Consider the following 21251-nt stretch of genomic DNA (forward strand, 5'->3'; position numbering starts at 1 on the left):
AAAACAATTAAGCATGTTTTACTAGTTCCAAAACTTGGCATAATTCCTTGTAATTCACAATGTCAGAATAAATTAAAAACACATGATACGATACATGATACGTTTTAAGACCAAGCACAAAGTCTAATCATATTTATAAAATAATTAACGCATCTTTTACTAGTTCCAAAACTTAGCATAATTCATTAATTCTTTATAATACACAAAGTCGGAATAAAAATTCATTACACATTTCAAGACCAAGCACAAAGTCTAATCATATATGAATGTTTGGTTTTCTATTGATGCCAACATAGCTCCTTTCTTCCTTTCACATTAAGCACCTTGTAACGTGCAATTTTTGTTCCAATGCACCAAACGTGGATTTCAATAGAAAACCAAACATGAAATCATAACAAAAATGCTAAATAGCTCAAAGATTCGACATACGAAACCAGACGAACAAATGTAATTGGTTATATCAATTGAACTATATGGTAGGATCCTCTTCTTTCATTCTCACTATTTTTTATGTACCGTTATTAAAGGGTCAAAATCTGTTAGTTGGTTATAGAGGCTGTTGTATCTGATGACTCCACTTTCATCAATTCATGTATACGAATAAGAACATTGAAGTATGAAAAAGTGAAACAAAAATATGATCATTGAAGCCTTAAAAAATATCAATACAGCAGAGATTCAGAGATGTTAAATGGTGCAATTTTTCCCAACCTCTCAAGTCTCATCCTATCTCCCTGCCTAACAAGCCTACAATGTTTAGCACAGAAACAGATCAGGCACACAGTGCAGATGTGTGAACAATAGCAAAACAGTCTTTATATACACACTAACTCCCTCATATTCCTCAAGAATGAACTATCACAACCATAACATCTCAATGGTGCTAAACCAATGGCACTTCCTCCCTCAAAAACAAGTGTTCGTGTACAGCACTTGGGGTATTAGGCCTTTCTCTGTCCCTGCTATTGCATCAGGCCAAATTAGACAACTCAATATAACTTGTTCAACCAAGAAGGTGGTGAAGATTCTCCAAGTCTTAGCAAAAAAAAACTTCCCTTTCAAGCTTAAATCTGACCTAGAGAACTATACAGCTTAAATCTAACCTTTCAAACAGAAGTACCATACAGCTACAAGTTGTCATTAAGAAGTATAAAATTTGACCTAGAGAACGTTAATCTTCACAGTCACTAGCATCTTCAGAAAACGCGACATCAAAAGGAGCTGAGGGATGGGAAAGAGCTCCAGAGCTATGCTGCAATTCAATAAAAAGACGCCGAACAAACTCCTCAGCTTGATCACATGCTACTTTAAACAAAATTAACTTCTGCTTGAAGTTTTCTGGAGCCGTATCTGTGGCTGTTGTTTCAAGGGCACCAACATTTTCTTTGGCTTCTAATACATTTGCTGCCGCATCAACCAAATCTTGATAGGCATTATTTAGAGAATCAACTACGCTATCCATTGTACCTGCTTATGTTATAAAGGAAAAAGAAAGATTAAGATTCTTGAAATTACATAGACTGGGAGAACATCTAATCCTAGATTAAATATAAAGATTTCGTAATTACAATTTCAGCAGAAAGTGAGAGAAAGGGGATATTATACAGTTCTAAACAAAGCTAACGCTTATACCAATGAATCCTAACTTAAATTACTAATTTGAGCACATCAGTTACTAACCCTCCAATACTGTGCCAATGTAGCTATGAGATGCAAATTATAGGGGAAAAACATAGTACAACTCAGATGCCTAGTTCCCAACTCTCTGTTAAAATGTTAGTTACATGTTTAATCAGTTCAGGCATAGCATGTGGGAATAACAAGAGTTTATTAAAAGCGTGAAACACACTGATTTAATTTTATAAGATTTTATAATTAGCACACTAGACTAGAGTTCATATCTTCATTTTGAATTGACCTTTTTTCCATGGAAATTATTTACTAACTATTTTATTACACTTTATAATGTATCAGAAGAAAACCTTCATTCTCTCCAAAAACAGAAAAACCTGTCCTTGTGCATGCTTGTAGTTTGACTGCGTTTTCAAGGATGGCAGACATGGAAGGATTGCATCCAATAACTAGAGTCTTAGGGTTTGAGAACCCATTTGAAGCTAATGTCAACAACTTGGTTCCAATCAAAGAATATCCATTTTTGGCAAAAAAGCTTCATATAGTACTGACAGCTCATGGGGAGCTACTATTATGTGTGAATGTGTCACTCACTATTTCTGCAAAGATTAAAGAACCAATGCTCTGCTCTGTACCCAAAAGTTTTGGAAAAGCAAGAAAAAATCATGGTTGCGAAATCAAGGGTAGAAGCTGAATATTGAGTAATGAGAACTCTGTGCACTGATCTGCTTAAAGGGTGGCTCAAGGAGTTGAAGGTTTATGAATTATGAATCACAACCAATGAAACTCATGTGACAATATATTCACACTACATATATCTTCAATTCTTATGTTTCACAAAAGAACTAAGTTCATTGAGATTGATTTCAGTTTTGATTGGAGAAAATTCATTCTGGAGATATCGAAACAGCATTTTTCAATTCTTATGATCAACAAACAGAAATTTTCACCTAGGCCCTTAGAGATCCAAGAGTCAACTAGATATGACGGAAATGTGGAAGATATCATTTATACATACTGGCTTGAAAATAAGAATTAGAATATCTTAGATATTTATAGTGACATATCATGGACTTATGATGGAATCAATAAGGAGCAGTCTTAGGAACTAATGTAGGATTTATCTCTATACACTATAATTAGGATTGAATCGTTCTAATTAATACTAACACCAACAAATAAAGCTCTCAACACGCAATTCAGCCCTAACCATATTTACTTCTTACTTCTTAGTACTTGTAAGTCTCATTTCAAAATCTTGTTTTTTCAATGAAGCATGGGTATAGATACACTGAGAAACCAATACAACATGATACACCAATTCAATATTATTTTCACAATAAAAAAATGGATAAGACAATAAGTACTATGTAATTATGTATAACATGTAAATTTATTTGAAAATGAAAATTTTAATTTAACCATGTGACTAAACCTAAGAAATCAGGTTTATCTTTGTTTACATCAAACGGCTTTCTTGAGACCATTTCACATAGACACTATTATGGACACAATTCCCATCTCATGGAGAGTTGGAGAATGGAGACATGGATGAGTTAGCATTTAATTTGATAATCATGATTCATGCTAAAGTATCTATCTATCAGTGAAAGAAAGGTCTACAATTTCTGAATCTTGAGGAAGAGGTTCAAAATCAAAATGAATGGAAGAACTCACTCACCTCTCGAAGGCCAAAGTACAACGGCGCGCGGCGGAGACGAAGGTGCGTAGTGAGAAAAGAGAGCGCGCGGGGTTGGAGAATATTGGAATCTGTTACAACGGTTAACCTAACAACCCCGCGGTATTATCTATATTTATCTATAAAAAATTGCTCAATTCAACTTTTTATTTATTTATTTTGTTTTAGTCATTTACTACTAATTCAAGTATCTAAGAAAATAGAAATTAGAAATTAAGGTACAAGTCATGCAACCATGTGACAACTGTTTATTATGTTTATACGATCTTCTCCATTCTGGCATGTTGAATACCAAAATCGCATAATCGAACAAAATGAGGGACCATAAGTACAGTTAAGCCAAAGAAGAAATTGAAAACTTGACTCATAATAGAAAAAAAAAAATATATAGGACTAGCTATAAGGAGCATAATAGGATTGCAACGGATTGTTATACACCACCACCGCACCACGTACAATACAACAACTTTTCAGTTTCATTCATTCTCCACAGATAAAAAAAAAAAAAAACTCTCTCCATGCGCCACCCATCATAAACACCACATCACATAAAACAGACGGTCTTAATTTCTCATTTTATTTGAGGTTTTTTATTTTTCTTTTTAGAGTATTGATTCATTCACATTTTTATTTTTCTTTCATCTCATTTTTTCACATTTCTCTTTCTATTTCTATCACATACATTATGTATCAAATATATCTCTCATCTCTCTCATTGCTACCTTATATCCATATGAGATGAAGGTGAAATTGATTTCTCAACCAAATATATATATTTTAATATAGATATGGGAAAAAATGACGGAAAGGTTGATATATAAGTTTGTTTTACCGGTTATTATAGGTTTTCTAGGTTTAAATATTATTTAATTGGAGTTTTAATTAATTTTAAAAATAAATAAAATGTAATTTACTTTTTATTTATCTAGTTTTGCTTTCTACAACCCTTCCTTCCCCTCTAGACACATCTTTACTATCATTATTGTCGTTCGTTCGGGTCCCTCCGACGAACCTCCTAAAATGATGGTGCGAGAACATCTGCACTTGACCTACTTCTTCCTCCACCAACGGTCAATGTCAGGGGAAGGCCTGTCATCGAGCCATGTCACATGAGCCATCAGTACAACTTGGTGCGGACAAGCTTTGTCACGCGGTTGCGCTTCTACCTTGAAGATGAAGGTGACGAAGATGAAAAGAAGATCCTCTAGCACACAAACTCACCTGAAAACTGGAATTCATAAGCTCTTTAGGTTATTGGTAGACGAATCTTGACCACTTTTATAAAACTCCCTAGCCAAAAACAAGTAAACAAACTTACCTTTGAGTCAATTTTTTTTTTACTTACGTACACACTTTAACTAAAAGGAAGCAAAACGTAATTAATGTTGAAGTATAATAGATAAGTCACCCTTCCCACTTTTACAACTCTTAACAATGAAAAAAAGCAATTCTTCTTTCATTTTGTTGATTTGATCCATTTGATATAAATAATTAAAAGGGCCCAAAAGTTTTAATAGAGTATATACAAAATTTGATGTATAACTATATTGAGTAAAATTGAATTGTAAGATATTCTATTCATATATAGTCTCCAATGCTAAACCACTCATAAGAGTCTTATTTAAGTATTCATTCATTCACACTTCTACTTTTACTATAATATTTATTATATCTTTTTTTTTTCTTCCTTATCTCATAAAATAGAGGTGTATTTAGTGTGTAAAAGAAAAATTGTTCATTTCATTTTGAGCCAAGTTGTTCTAATTGGGCTTGAGCCATTTTGAGCCAAGCTACCATTTTCAACATCTAAGTCGTTTCCTCTCATCCGCCGACTCTCCTCCCTCTGAAGCCAAAGTTGAACCACATTTCACCAACTCTCAGTACTGACGAATTAATGAGAGCATGGGCGGATTGGGCAACACAACAACGTTTTCTGTCCAAAACGCAAACCCTCTACACTATATTCCTAATCATAGCTAGTGCTCCACATGAGAAAAAAGAAATTTTCTTATCCTAGAAAAGGTGAGAGGGAGAGAGAGAGAGGAGAGTTAAGACCTGAGAAGGATAAAGTGCTAGTTATAAGCCAACATGGGTTTATCTTCCTTAATGCACTAACATTAATTATGTACGATTTATCAAGCTAAAAGAAGCAAAAATACAACACCACATTTTAATTAGCTATATTAATGATATATTCTTAGAGTGGTTGGTTTGTAAACACCGGAGAGAAATCACCTTAGAGGTTAGAAAATGCACTTTTTGTATGTCACACACTGGCTCTGCAATTCGCTTCTGCTATGCTCACTCCGTACATAAATATTTTGCTGAAACAATTTTCTCTTTACTAGCACAGCACCCACTACTCTCTTTTTGTTTGTTTCTGGTCTTGCTCTGCTGCTCACACTGCCACTGTTACTCTCCCCCTTCGATTCCTTGTACCCATGGCCTTTGTGACTCGTGGTGCTTGGCTTTATAGAAAGCCTCTTACATGATTAAGCTACCATTTTCAACACCTGAGTCGTTCCCTCTCATCCACCGACTCTTCTCCCTCTAAAGTCAGAGTTGAACCAGATTTCACCAACTCCTAGTACCGACGAATTAATGAGAGCATGGGCGGATTGGGCAACACAATGTTTTCTGTCCAAAACGCAGACCTTCTACGCTATATTCCTAATCATAGCTAGTGTTCCACATGAGACAAACTTTTTTTTCTTATCTTACAAAAAGTGAGTGAGAGAGAGAGAGAGAGAGAGAGAGAGAGAGAGAGAGAGAGAGAGAGGAGTTAAGAGTTAAGACCTGAGAAGGATTAAGTGCAAGTTATCAGACAACATGGGTTTATCTTCCTTAATGCACTAACATTAATTATGTACTATCTATCAAGCTAAAAGAAGCAAAAATACAACACCACATTTTAATTAGTTATATTAATGATATATTCTTAGAGTGGTTGATTTGTAAACACCGGAGAAAAATCACCTTAGAGGTTAGAAAATCCACTTTTTGCATGCCACACACTGGCTTTGCAATTCGCTTCTCCTATGCTCACTCTGTATATAAATATTCTGCTGAAACAGTTTTCTCTCTACTAGCACATCACCTACTACTCTCATTTTGTTTGTTTCTGCTCTTGCCCTGCTTCTCACACTTTTCACACTGCCACCATTACTCTCCCCATTCGATTCCTTGAACCCATGACCTTTGTGACTCACGGTGCTTGGCTTTAGAGAAAGCCTCTTACAGTATTAAGCTACCATTTTCAACATTTGAGTCGTTCCCTCTCATCCACCGAATCTCCTCCCTCTGAAGACAAAGTTGAACCAGATTTCACCAACTCCCACCCCTCCGACCCGGAACAACTTGTAGTCACTGACGAATTAATGAGAGCGCGGGCGGATTGGGCTTTGGGGGATAATCCAGATGAGTTGAACAAGTTGATTGATAAAATGAAAAATAAATTCTATGTTAGTTTTCATATTTCACCACTTTGATGAGCCCGTGGTGGACGACAAGGACGGAGGAGAATTTCGACCAAGTGGTAAGAAATAACCGCTATATCATGGTGATGTTCTACAAGTATGGGTGCAATCGCTGCGACGACCTGGCGCAGGAGCACGCCACTGCCGCCACTGAACTGAAGGGTGATATGATTTTGGCAAAGGTTAATGCCTGGGACGAGGTGGACTTTGCTTTGGAGTTCGACATTCCGTGTTACCCTACTCTTTTCTTCTTCGTGGATGGCATTTACGAGTCTAAAGTAATGATAGCCTTACAAGTGGCTAAATCCTCTTAACTAGAACATTCTAGAATATTAACTAATACATCAAACAAAATACTAATTCCACTAAACTTCATCAGCATATGTTTGGGCTTGTGGTGGTAGAAGAGGCTGGCCCAATAGTGCTATCAATACCTTCCCCTCAAAATTAGCCTTGTCCTCAAGGCTAGAGAAAAAAAAAAACTAATAAGTTGTTGTCCTGGCCCAAAAATTGTGTTGCTACCAAACCAAGCAATGAGGAAGATCCAAGTGATAAGAGTATAATCAATGGCCGCAGAATTGACCAAACAGATTATCACCATGAATTGGTTAAGCCCAGATGATATAAAACCCAAGTGTCGCACATGTTCCATTAAAATTGGGTAATCAATCATCAAGGCTTGAAGTCGAATGCTTGGCCCCAAAAATTTGATAAAACGTGTTGGCTTCCTTGAAGGGTGGACACTAATACTAGTGAATCCCATTGGATTATGCAATGGAGTTGCAGAGCCTTTTCTTTGTGAGGCTTTGACTGAAGAATTTGCTAGCTCGCGTGGGTCACGCATAGAAAGTGCTTGTTTTGTATTGATTAGTGGGATTTGTGGAGAGAGAGTGTTATTCTTATCTTCATCTTGTTGCTCTCGTGAGGAGAAGACTGAATTGTTATTGGCTGGCCAAATTTGAAGAGAGAGAGGACGTTATCTGTAGTACTATCCTTTGAAAGGACTTTGGTTTGTAACTCAGTGTTGCCTTTCGACCCTACTTCTCCCTCCGGTAAACTCATATTAGTTTCCTTTTCTAAAAATCCTTTTTCTGCTTCACTAACTTGTCTTGCCTAAGTTGACTGCCTTCCTTGTTGAGCCAGAGTCTCTCGTGTCTGAGTGTGAGATCTATGTGTCTGAACTAGAGGCAGTCCCAGTGAGCGATGTCTTAGCCAGCCCCTCTAGCGGAATGTCTTCTCCTTTTCTCATATCAGATCAACCGAAGGTAACCCAACCTATTTGATACACAGCTACTTGTCCCCAACGCAATGGTCGCGACAAAGAAACACGATCTGTGAATGTGGCCCATCACTTAACTGAGCATTCCAGGCTAACTATGGAGGAAGGAGCTCGAGGGTCTGTAGGTGAATTAGAAGGTAACGTTCGAATTCTACCCTCCTTTGAGGCCATAAGACATTTTCTGTGGAGAATAGCCTGTCGGAGAAACAATCATATGCGAACAGTGTTGTAGAGAATTTTTTCGATGGTCAACCTTGAGGCTGCAGGTAGGATAAGTTTTGTAGGATGGCAGTGTTATGCCCTGAATCTCATGGAGCCTTGAGAGAAGTGTAGAATGCCCTGACCCAACAAGATGAGTTTCTAACAAACTCCCTCTACAATATGAAAAGTCTTGTAGTGATGTAGCTGTTGAATCGATTATGATGTGTCTGAATTGTGTCATTGCTAATGACGCACACAAAATGCAAATTGGAACAAGGACTGTTCGGGAAAGAACGCCATCTTCCTGTGCAGATGCTTGAGTCTCAAGAAGAGACCCATCAATAGTTGTAGAACAAGTGGGAATCAATGAGGGTGAACACATATGTTCCAGCCATAACGACACCAAGTTGAGTTCTGATAAGGTGACACCACTGTTGTACTGGTCATTGGATATTTGGTAGTTAAGATGCAGACCCGGCAACGTGAAGAATATAGGTGTGATTGCCCATGGTGGTTTCCAATCAGATCGATCCTAGGCAAATAACAAGTCACACTTAGCTAGCACTGGATATTTGAAATAATAAAGGTTAGTTCCAATCATAATAAGCAAGCTCAGCAATCTTGTATAGTTAAATTCAAGTTGTACTTATCTGAATAGAATGCCTTTGTAAGATAACCAGCCTTGTTGTAGTGTAGAGTCTGCAAAATTACTGTTGTTTCTAACCAATGCTTGTTTTTCTGTTGAGGCCCTGTACTGGGGAAACATAGAAGAGTTCGCAACAGATACTATACAAGCAGAGACTTCATGTGTGAATTCAAATGCTTGCTTGTAACCACTTGAGGCCGCATCAATAGCCATAGTAGGATGGTTGTTCAACTTTTCACACGCAATATCACTAAAAGCATGATGAAGTTGGAAGACAACGAGACATAAATTCTCTATGTTAATGATGCCAGAGTCAAATGTCATGGAACTGAAAACATGTACAACATGTATTCTAGTAACAGTTTGACCAAATTTAAGCAATATGAAATCAAGAGAGTCTAGGAGTGGTCCAACATAGAACTGGACACCCTTGAGCTTATTTATATCTACCAATTTGTTTAACCCATGCCTTTTGTCAAACAGGTTGTGTGCAGACTTAGAAACAATGTCAGATGATGTGAAAATGAGAACATGGAATATGCTGGGGAAAATGAGCAGGAGGAGGTTGTGGGTAATACGATTGATGAAGTGGGTAGTAGTTGTACTGTGGAGATGGAGTGCCCATGGGTGGATCATGGTGGAGGTATGAGAACATGGCAATGAAAGCACCAATTGATAGGAAGCTAGTTCCTATCAAGTAAGAACATAAGAACCCTAAAATATAAACTAAGAAAAATATAGAAAATAAAGCCTTGATCAATTTTCTTGTTACCATAAAGGGAAATACATACTTATATTAGGAGAGTAATTTCTAAAGTAACGATAACCTTACAAGTGGCTAAATGCTCTTAATTGGAACATTCTAGAATATTAACTAATACATCAAACAAAATACTAATTCCACTAAACTTCATCAGTATACGTTTGGGCTTGTGGTGGTAGAAGAGGATGGCCCAATAGTGCTATCAATTTTCCTTGTGTGTGGTTTGGAAACAGAAACTAATTTTCATGCCTTGTTCTCGTGTGCTGAAGCTAGAGGAATTTGGTTTGCATACCAACTTTCAATTCGTGTTCCCATGTCTCCTCCTGATTCTTTTCGTTCTTGGATGGAATGAAAGACCTGTTGTGTTGTGATGACCCTTGAGTAATTAGCAACGTTGCTGCCACTGTTTGGGCAATATGGATGAGAAGAAATAGAAAGCATTTTTAGGGATATTTGCTCTCTGTCTAGCATACTCTAAATCTAGCTTTATCAATGAAGGATGCTGATCACACTGTATCTCTTACTAGTTCTGCAGCAGATATGAGGACGAATATGTAAATAATCACTTTTCTTTTTCTTAATTAAAATTCAATAATAAATCTATACAATGAATAATAAATATTTTCTTGGGGTGAAATGAGTATTTTGAAAGCTAATATATTTTACACAATTAGTTAGAGGTAACAGTTTTATTAACGAACGTCGTAGGGTGCTAGTACCTTCCCTATGCGTAATCAACTCTCGGATCCGACTCTGATTGCGAAGATCATATCCTTACGGGTTTTCTAATGTTTTCCTGCTTTAAAAACGTTGGTGGCGACTCTTTTGAATTCTAAATTTTTTAGCATCGTCTTGCTGCAATCCTGGTTGCGACAGTTGACGACTCTGCTGGGACCCTTCGAGAGTCAAGTCTACATAGTTAACTGTGTTTAATTTTTTTAGTTTTCTCTTTATTTGTTTCACCCATTTTTTTATCTCTTATTTGTTTTAGCTTATGTACATAACTAATATTTATCTTGTAAATTTTTTTTGTGCGATGTGAACCTTAGGACAGATGACCATGTTGTTGTTATTTGTTCATATTGTTTGTTAGGGTTAGGGATAAATGTTGATATGCTCCGTGCACACACTGTACATATCACTTACTTCACACACATTTTGGGCTTTATACTCGATCCTTGGAACAACCATAGGAAGAGAAGGGACCCTGGTGTTGGCATGTGAGCTATGTCTCCCTGACATTCACCGGATACCCGCCCAGATTTCTACTGCCATTACAGACTTACCATATGTGATCTTTGGCCCCTTGTGGCTAAGGTCATGATGATAGGTTCAATTTGGGGACCTTTTCAGTTGAGAGAACTTTAGACCTTTCCTTGAGGTAGCACACAAATAGTATAACCATAATGACCTTTCCTAAATGGATTTGTAGACATGTAAGGGATGACAATGGTTCTCAGACCCATAAGGTACCCGTAAAAAATACCCACTATGCGTAGGGTAAAAATCCGCTAGATGGGTATGGAGTTAGATATGGGTAATTACCCGCAAAAAATAGTGGGTATGGGTACGGGTATGGGCACTATAGTACCCAACCCGCCCTATACCCGCATACATATATTATTATTATTATTTGGTAATATATTAAGTTATTAACAAATTAACTTAAGCTATAGCTTTCAAACTTACTTTTTTTTAAAAAAAAAAGTGAGTATTTAAGGTAGTGATAATTATTGCTAATTTACTTCAACTTATTTTTAAAATTAGTAATTTAATAACCTACAATTTATGACTGTATTATAAAACTAAAATTATAAATTTGAGTTATATCTTTCTCGCTTATTTTAAAGTTTTATTTTTATTTTCTATTAACAAAAATAGTGAAAATTTATATTTTGGTTAGCAAAATTGCGGGTAATGGGTTCGGGTACGGGCATACATATAGGTATCCAGAGGGTGCAGGAACGAGCATTCAAGTTGCTACCCACGCAGGTATGGGGAAGGGTACGAGTAATTTTTGAAAACGCGGGTATCGAGATGGGTACTATAGTACCCTACTCATACCCTACCCATTGTCATCCCTACATATAACCCTTAGGGACCACCTTATTAGGACACAAATGAGCATACTTCTCATCCTATCTCTTTTACCTCTTTTTTTATTACATCATATCTTATTAATTTTCCTTTTGTGTAAATATAGTTATTTTTTTTCTCTTCTAATTAATACTTGAATATTTTATTTTAATTAAATCAAATTTTGTTCAATCTGCATCATACAAAAAAGAAAATAATTGCTAAAAAACATATTCATTTAACACTGGTATTTCTTGCTTTTGTATTGCAGGTGATTTTAATGTTGTTGCAAGATCAGAGGAAAGAATGGGAATCTCAGATTCTATATATGGCAGAAGTGATATGGCTGATTTTAAGGCATTTCTCTCCAATTTATCACTAATTGAACCTCCTGCTGTGGGTAAAAAATACACTTGGTTCCGCCCCAACGGACAGGCAGCAAGCAGATTAGATAGATTCCTGCTATCTAGTGACTGGTGCTCTTGTTGGCCTCATGGTGTTCAAACTGTTATGGCTAGAAGTTTGTCAGATCACTGCCCTGTTATGTTTCGAAGCACTGATATGAATTGGGGGCCGAGACCCTTCCGTGTGCTGAACTGCTGGTTCTCTGATCCAGGTTTCAAGGCTTTTGTTGAAAAGGAGTGGCAAGGATTCCAAGTTCAAGGTTCAGGAGGATTCCAAGTTCAAGGTTCAGGGGGGTGACACCTTGATATGTATTGTGTATGCTTGTCTTTTTTTACTTGTTTTGTGATTTTTGCTTTTTTCTCTCCTCACATAGTGTTTGATACCTGCAGCCAAAAATCTTCTGATATCATTTTTCTCATAAAAAAGGATAATATTTCCCGGCTGTCCAACACTCTTTTCTGCAAGGTGTAAGAGTAATAAGACTAATTCAGATCCCGTTACTAAAGAGCCATAATCTGTTAGTTGGTTATAGAAGCTGTTGTATCTTATGACTTCTTACTTTTATCAATTTATGCATATGAATATGATCATTGAAGAAGCCTTTAAAAATATCAAAATAGCAAAGAGATTCAGAGTTGTTAAATGGTCCAATGTGCCCAACTATGTTGCCCAATGTTACAAAATATCAATACAAATCAGGCACAGAGTGCAGATATGTGAACAATATAGCAAAACAGTCTTATATATACAGACTAACTCCCTCATATTCCTCATCCTAGTGGATGCATGTGACTCTTGGTTCAAAAAGAATGAATAATCTCAACCAGTAACATCTCAAATGGTGCTGAATCCATGGCACTACCTCCCCCACAAACAAGTGCTCTGTACAAACAACACTTGGGGTATTGGGACTTTCTCTGTAGTCAAATTAGATAGCTCAATATAACTTGTTAAACCAAGAAGGTGGTGAAGATTCTCCCAATCTTGGCAAAAAAGCTTCCCTTTCAAGAGAAAGCTGAAGCCCCACCATTATCCTCGTCATAGATGCCCAAACAATTGGTGCAGCACAGAATGCATAAGCAAAGACACACAAAGCTCTCACTACCCCATCTGGATACCAGGGAAACGCCATGACCAGCAAGGTCCCGATAAACCCGAGCCACGGCATCAAAACCGGTAACGTGGGCAGCAGAAAGGTGTTGGTTGCAATCAAGCACAGCGCAAAGACACCGAGCAAGTACAGAGGCCAGCCCAGCAGAGGGTGAACCGTGTGAGGAATGAGAAAGAATGGTGTTGTGTAAGCAGCAAGGATACTCCACAAGGCTACTAATTTGAGAATGTTCTGCATGAAGGTGATGCTCTTGTCAGTGCGACGATAGCACAGCTTTGAGAGGCTTGGCTTTGCCAAACGCGTCATTGCTATTATCCCCAGATATATTGCAGATTGAATAAGTATCACAGCCATCTCTGTACCATACCTGCAAAAAATAATGGCCAATTTTTAAAATGTTACATATTTGTTGGAAAAATGATGTAATGAGAAAAGTTATAGTCAGAAATCAGCAAAATGATTACAAAAATCAAAGTTATGTTAAAAAACCAAACATATAATAGTTGGTTATCTTCATTGTTGTGTTTGGGTAAACATCGTAATTAAACGCATACAACAGTAAACGTTATCACATAAGCTCAAATTCATAAACTAATTTGAGAACCTTATTCAAATAAGCCCAAAATAGCTTAAAGGTAGGTATAAGGGCTTATTCATATGCTGATCTGTGCAACTTATGAATATAAGCTCAAAACAACTTATAGGTAGGTCAAAAACTATTTTCATATGCTGCTAGATCAGAAGCACTTATATCTCTTTTAAGCAATTTTGAGCTTATTTCAATAAGGTTCTTAGATTAGCTCATGAATTAGCGCTTATTTGATAAGTGTTATTGCCATAAGATTATAAGCACTTTGTGCTTACATGTCACCAAATGCTTGCATAAGCACTTATGTTATAAGATATACTCAAATAAGCTCTTCCAAACACTGAGGCAAAACGTATGACACTAATCCAACGTTTTCAGTTTAACATGCACCATCAATATTTGCCATTAGAATCAAAGTAAATTTTATAGACACAATATTAATGCACCCAGTAAGGACCTTACCCCAAAGTTTGACGACGTTGTTCATGCCACTGCAGGCCTAATGGCAGGACAGGCCAAGACCACCAATACCATGGCTTCAACCACGGTGCACCGGGGAATGTAATGACACTATTTGGTCCACAGGGTATACTCCAGCGAAGTTTAAGATCTGATGTCAGAATCAAAACATTAGCACCAATTCAGATTGCACTAATCCATTTAGAGATGAATGTTTCCTTTTGTAATATACTCACAGTAGTATGAAGCATCCATTTGATAACCTAAAGGAAGCCTATAAGTTCCATCAAGCTTGGTGCCATTTGGAGTTGGATGAAACATTGGCTTATCAAGCAAGTCAGGGAAGTAGCTAGCTATGAAACCCTGGTCTGCACCATCTGGATTCTCTCTCCCATTCATTAGCTCATGAACCATGTCCTTGAACACCACCTCTGATGGCTGCAAAAATTGGTCTTATCCATTAGAAAGTTGGTCACTGTTTTTACTTTCACAAAACGAATAACCTTGTTTAGGGATCAAGATCTCCTATCTCTAAATGGTGCCTAATGTTTCTATTCCACAAATGAAATTATGCCATGTTAAAGAAAAATCACCCCGTAAGTTTGCAACTGCCATAACCGCGTTTTTTTTTTAATTAGCATGACAAAATTTCATAGGTAGGATGGTAAATGAGACACCATTTGGAACTGAAGATCTTTATCCGTCAGGTGTAGTTACTGTTCTAACCTGATTTTAAACTTACATTAATATATGACATTTAGAACAAGATCTTCAAAACCGTGGGGTGAAATGTTAAATAGTTAAATAGTTGATTTGTAATCTAATCTAGAGTAATAGTCAATTTTTAATCACAACCATTCAATTCTTTTAATATTATATTTAATGGTAAAAATTGATTTCTTATAGCGCTACACCTATTCTACTTCACTGCCTAAGGTAGAGAACGAAACTATTTAACAATTTATGATATGTTTGGATTCTCGTTGAAAGTTTATTTGTGTTATACTCAACTGGTATCCTAACACATTTAAAGACATGAGCAATTATGCAAAAGTTTGGAGTTATATTGCAGTTTCGCACCTGCAAGACGAAAAGGCCTGTGTGGAAAACGCAAGGATTGATAAAGACTGCACAGAATTGTCCACACTGAAACAACTCATCCGTGTTTTGAAGGAAAAGGTTGTCAGCATCCAACATGACCACTCTCTCATAGTCCACTAAGCTCCATGCGTATAGTTTGTTCAGTGATAGCTTGAATCTCTTGTCAAAGTTATCTTGGTGCTTGTAAGGATTGTCCAGATTATTCACTCTTACCACTTTGGCACCATCTTCCTTTTCACTGCATAATCCAATAAAAAGAAGATAAAGTTAAAAAACCAGTGGTCAATTACCAAACTCAATTATCAATTCCTACGTGCTTCCTACACGCAAGTGAATTTGTCCAAGCACTGAAAAAGGCAACAATACTTCTTTAAGTGTTATGCTGTCAGGGCTACTCAACCAAATTGGTTATCTACTTATCTTGGTAACTTGATGCATAAAAGGTTGATGCCTTTACGTATAACGCCAAGCCTTCTTATCTTCTACTTTTTCATATTTGATTGATTAACTTTACTTTTATAGTATACTAAGTCTTCTTGAAAAGAAAAACATGTAAAATTGTTTCAGTGGCTAATTGCTCTAATTAGAAATACTTGATTTGATAACTAAGCAAGTGAAATACTAAATGTAGGGAGCTCATTTAGCGTGGTATAAAACTTTTGTGGTTATTTTTGTTTCAAAATTTACTGCATATATTTATTAAAGCAGTAAATAAAATAAACATTTTCATAAAAAGAACATAAAAGATATTCTCTCAAATTAAGTGGAACCTAAAATTGAAAGGCACATGGAAGGTCTCAGTACCCCCAACAAAAATTAACTTCACCCGAGGAGTGGGTGCAGATATCCCCACAAGTTTCCTTTATCTACTACTACTAGTAAGTCATATGGACCACTTCACTACACTGTCTAAGACAAAACCCCTGCCATTAATTTCACTGCCCCTGCCACAACTCATCATGAAAGCTGTTCTACATTGTATGTATATTATTGGTTCGCATATGCTTGAAGTGGAAATTATAATAGCCACCCTCATATAACAACTCACTCAGGAAAATCATCTTATTCAATTTAATTATTACTTACTGTATTAATATTGCACAAATGAATTACTGTAGCATAATTTGACAGAACAAACTAATTTATAAATGACTTTATAATTTGCACTACCAGAGTGTGGAATATGCGGCAATGAAATGCTATAGTGAGTTGACTCAACTAAAAGACAGATGAGTGCCTATAAAAAAAAGACAGATGAGTAATGATAAAGAAGTCTTGAGTTCAATAATAGCTGCTGGAATTTTATTAATAAATCATATCTAGATGTATACTCCTATCAAAGACAATTAAAATATGGTTAGAACCCCAAAAAAATCTAGTCCATTACAAATGATGTGGCAATGTGGCAGTACCCATAAAACGCAAAACGTTTTGCATTCAACCGAAAGCGAAAGATATGAGTTTCGTGTGGCTGTTTCCTATTAAAAATTTGTAAGGTGCTTTTCTTCAGTATGCATTTGTATTTAAGTCAAAAGCATTTTCATTTAGCTCCTGTCACGTTTTCGAATACGTGTTTCTTCATTTTATGTAATTCAAGACGTGAGAAAAGTTAACACGTTCTAGTCTTCCAAACATGCTTTTAATAATGGAACTGGAAGACATTTGATAAGCCATTTTTTAAAACCCTAGTTATCCTCTGCAGAGACACATGATTGCATATATGTGGTTTTAGATTAAGAAAAAAGTGATTCTTTGAGAAACAGAATATTCGAATAATACAATCAATGATTCTCTAATTCAGTGCAATTTTTTAATACCTCTCTATTTCAAAATAATTGTTTAAAAAAAGAAACACATATTAAGAAATATAATTAATATTATTAATTTTTTAAAAATTTATTATTTGATTTCCTATTTTATCATGTGTAGTGTATTATTATATCTCCTCATTTGTTTTTTTTTTCATTTAGACATTATAAGAAAAAATATCAATTAATACTTTATTGGAATTCAAAATGAACAATTATTATTATAAAACAAATTATTTTCTTTTACGTGGACAATTAGTTTAAAACGAAGGGAGTATATGCATAACTAAATTTATTTCGTCGACATAAAAAAAATTAGTATTTCATCCAAATCTATTTATCTACGTAAAAATAATTATTTATTTATTGAGATTAATGATTGTGCAGTATAAAATATATTTGCATAGCTATGTTTTATTTTATTTTATTTAAATTAAAAACTTATATTTTGATTTGGCAATAGAAAAATGTACAAACATTAAATCTTTATCTATTTGTCCGTTTATTTATAATCATGTTCATATACTAATTCTCAAATATAATAAATATCAAGCAAGCCAAGCAAAACAAATACACTCTCAAACACCAAACAATTCTTTAGATGCTAATACAACATAACAAACAAGCAGCAATTGCTTACAGATCATGGAATATTTTATAGGTATAATGGTAAAACACATAAAGAAAATCAACAAGATGCCAAAAGACTATCAATATATCATTACCAATATTTTAAAATGAAAAGGAAAATCTTTTACTCTTATAAGTATCATTATAAAAAATACTAGAAAGCAAAAACAATACTAATTTTCCTATTTAGGTATATTTGTCTATGGAGTATAACATTTTCCTAAAAAGAATCAAATAGTGTTTGTTTGTGTGAGTCCAAAGTCCAAACAAAAGACTGAAAAAGCAAAAAACACATAAGGACAAGATAGTACTAAGAAGGAAGGAACCGGAACGACCATTCCATTTCTTTCTGAGGCGGGTTGTTGATTGAAATTGAAAACATCGTCAAACAGTCTTGAACTCCACGCGCAATCCCAAAGCTACTCACAACACACACGTGACAACTTACAACCTACAACTGGTTCTATATCTTAAAAAAATAGAAACAAAACAAAATATCCATTCATCCTTTAATTAAATAATTCATTATTTATTTTTAGGGTGAACCCGGTGTATCCATCACCGACAACAATGAATAATCTCTCATCACAACTGCCGCAATATGCGCTTATGACTAATGGGCAACAATTGAACATTTTTAGAGTGAGTCAAACATCTAATTACGGACAGCAATAACTAATTATTCAATGTGGGTGCTAGAACTATGTGTTTTTAATATGCGGTTCAGGAGAATCGAACTTCTAACCTAATAGTTAAAAGATGAAATGAGCTAACCGCTGCGCCGCCACGATTAAAATATTACTAATAAATAAATCAATTTTTCAATCCGATTAGGAGAAGGTGAATGTGGACCCAGCTTAACAGGACCTAGCTTCACCAGGACGGTGGCCACCCATGTCCAACTCCATTCCCACAGACCCATTCACAGCACGATTCACAGTGACTAGACACAATCAAACAACAAGCATTGGTCCCGATTCACAACCCTCAAGAAATTTCCCCCCATTTTGATTTTCAATTACTAACCTAGATTTTCAATTTACCAGCGGAAATCGAGGAAGAACTAGCTAGATTAATGGAACAATAAAGCAACCGAGAAAAGCGAGGAAATCGAGAGAAAAAGGCAGAAATTGTGACTTACAGTGTTTGAATCCATCGAATGGGGACATCGATGGAAGCAATGACAACGAGATCGGCATCGACGTTGAGGTTCGCCAGCGACCGGAACAGGACGCGTATGGCGATGTAGAACTCGTAGTCCCTCGGGGTTCCGACGTACATCATGGTGGCGTACGCATTCTTGTGGTGGTTGCTGCTGCCTCCTTTCACGGCGGAGAAACACCATGTTAGTAGTAACAACACCACCGTCGCCCACACGAGTTTGTTCTGCTTTGCCCAGGCCATAGGCAGAAGATAGTGAGGGTAGAAATGGAAGAGGATGTGTATTTATAGGGACTGAAAAGTAATTAGTGTGTGTGTGTGTGTTTTTCTGGTTCTCTCAGTGTGAAGTTGAAAGGGTGGAGTCAGGTTTGGGGGAAATTGGAAGGAGGGAAAGATGAGAGAGAGAAATGGAGTTGAAAATGAGATGAAGGAAAATGAAGGGGGAGTAGTTTATTTATGTAAGAAAATAATCAAATGAATACAACAAGTGGAGAAAAAGAGAGGAAGAGGAAGGGAAACAGAGGTTTTACTTGGAGGCAGCTAGGTCAGGAGGACTCAGTTGACACACACAAGCTCAGATGGAAACTATCAAATATGTATTTCAAAATCAAGGGAAAATAGATTGATTTTTTATTTGTCCGTGTCTGAATTGATCGTGTCAATCATCATGGCAGTGAATAAACTTAATTTAATTTTATTAAAATTAAGAATAATGTTACCGTCACGCTCTTTTCAACACATATTTTATGTGATTTGTAAATTTATAACAATATTTTGGAGTTTTTTTTTGTTATATTTCAAAAGAAATGAATGCTTGTTAAAAAGTCTCTCAAAATAAAATCATTTTTATTCAAGGGGAAATCATTTTTTAACCAAGAAACAATCGATTTCTATAATAAAAGTGAGTTGTTTAAAAATAAAGTGATTATGATTTTTTTTCTTCAGAAAAGTGATTTTGTAAGTAATGCTATGATGACATACAATTTTAAAAGAGTTTAATTTTGATGCACCGACGGTGTAAAGTTTTTTTACACCGTCAACCAATCAGATTTCAAGGATGTGACATGTCAATTAAAGAAATTAAATGAAAAGAGAGATTTTCTCACATCCTTGAAATCTGATTGGTTGACGGTGTAAAAAAACTTTACACCGTCGGTGCATCAAACTTTTTCTCATTTTAAAATGTCACTATTGATTTGTTTGTTAATCTATCTTTTCAATATATATATACCAAAAAAATTAAAGGTATATCACAACTAATAATTATGAGAGTAATATATTGCCTCACACTATTAATTATATCTACCAAATAATATGTACCAAAAAAGATCTACCGAATAAATTAAATATATAGCTTCATTCTATAATTAGATGTGGTGTAAGAATCAATTATAAAAGAAAAGATCGAAACATTTAAAAATCAAATCTGATAGTACAAAATTCATTCCAACACTTGTTGTTTAATTATCAAAATTCAAAATCAATCCATGTGGAGAAATTGAGGAAGAAGTCAACAGGTTTTAATTGTAGCTAAAGCCGGGAATCAGAGGACACTGGCTCAGATGGACCCTCCTTCAGAGCCAAAGAGAAAAAAAATTAAGAATGTACGGTCTTAGAGTTTTTGTGGTCAATTTAGTCATGAGTTTAATGGATATGCACTGACAGTGTAAAATAGTTTTACACAGTCATCCAATTAAAGCATGTCACATAGGAGAGATAATTACATTTGACTTTAATTTTAATTAAAATAATAAGATATTTTCTGATTTGGCGGAATTCAAAATCAATCCATGTGGAGAAATTGAGGAAGAAGTCAACAGGTTTTAATTGTAGCTAAAGCCGGGAATCAGAGGACACTGGCTCAGATGGACCCTCCTTCAGAGCCAAAGAGAAAAAAAATTAAGAATGTACGGTCTTAGAGTTTTTGTGGTCAATTTAGTCATGAGTTTAATGGATATGCACTGACAGTGTAAAATAGTTTTACACAGTCATCCAATTAAAGCATGTCACATAGGAGAGATAATTACATTTGACTTTAATTTTAATTAAAATAATAAGATATTTTCTGATTTGGCGGAATTCAATTGGATGTCTGTGTAAAACTATTTTACACTGTCAGTGCATATCCATTCAACTCTTTAGTCATACCCATACCCATTGTTTATGAATTCAATATCTTTAGTCGGGAATGCTTATTATACAACACTAAAAAACT

General features: G+C 35.6%; 2 protein-coding genes across 5 annotated transcripts; one reads left to right on the plus strand and one right to left on the minus strand.

Moving 5' to 3' along the window:
- The first annotated feature begins 7555 nt into the window (after positions 1–7555).
- Positions 7556–12644, plus strand: LOC130715790 (uncharacterized). Of its 4 annotated transcripts, none has more exons than XR_009011779.1 (3): positions 7556–8873; positions 9417–10250; positions 12044–12644. XR_009011779.1 is itself a non-coding variant. In XM_057565914.1 (3 exons), exons 2-3 carry the CDS (start codon positions 9465–9467, stop codon positions 12472–12474), a joined length of 543 nt encoding a protein of 180 aa, XP_057421897.1. In that variant the 5' UTR covers positions 7556–8873; positions 9417–9464; the 3' UTR covers positions 12475–12644. The 4 variants fall into 4 exon arrangements, 1 of the variants encoding a protein (XP_057421897.1); XM_057565914.1 differs by having other exon boundaries at positions 9417–9576; XR_009011780.1 differs by lacking the exon at positions 9417–10250.
- A 142-nt stretch (positions 12645–12786) lies between these two features.
- Positions 12787–19606, minus strand: LOC130715789 (putative glucuronosyltransferase PGSIP8). The gene is made up of 5 exons (XM_057565913.1): positions 19017–19606; positions 15417–15675; positions 14573–14774; positions 14340–14487; positions 12787–13655 (listed from the first exon to the last, which is right to left on the minus strand). Exons 1-5 carry the CDS (start codon positions 19277–19279, stop codon positions 13115–13117), a joined length of 1413 nt encoding a protein of 470 aa, XP_057421896.1. The 5' UTR covers positions 19280–19606; the 3' UTR covers positions 12787–13114.
- Between the last annotated feature and the right edge of the window lie 1645 nt (positions 19607–21251).

Source organism: Lotus japonicus, chromosome 4 (assembly GCF_012489685.1).
Source record: "Lotus japonicus ecotype B-129 chromosome 4, LjGifu_v1.2".
Classification (NCBI taxonomy): Eukaryota; Viridiplantae; Streptophyta; class Magnoliopsida; order Fabales; family Fabaceae; genus Lotus; species Lotus japonicus.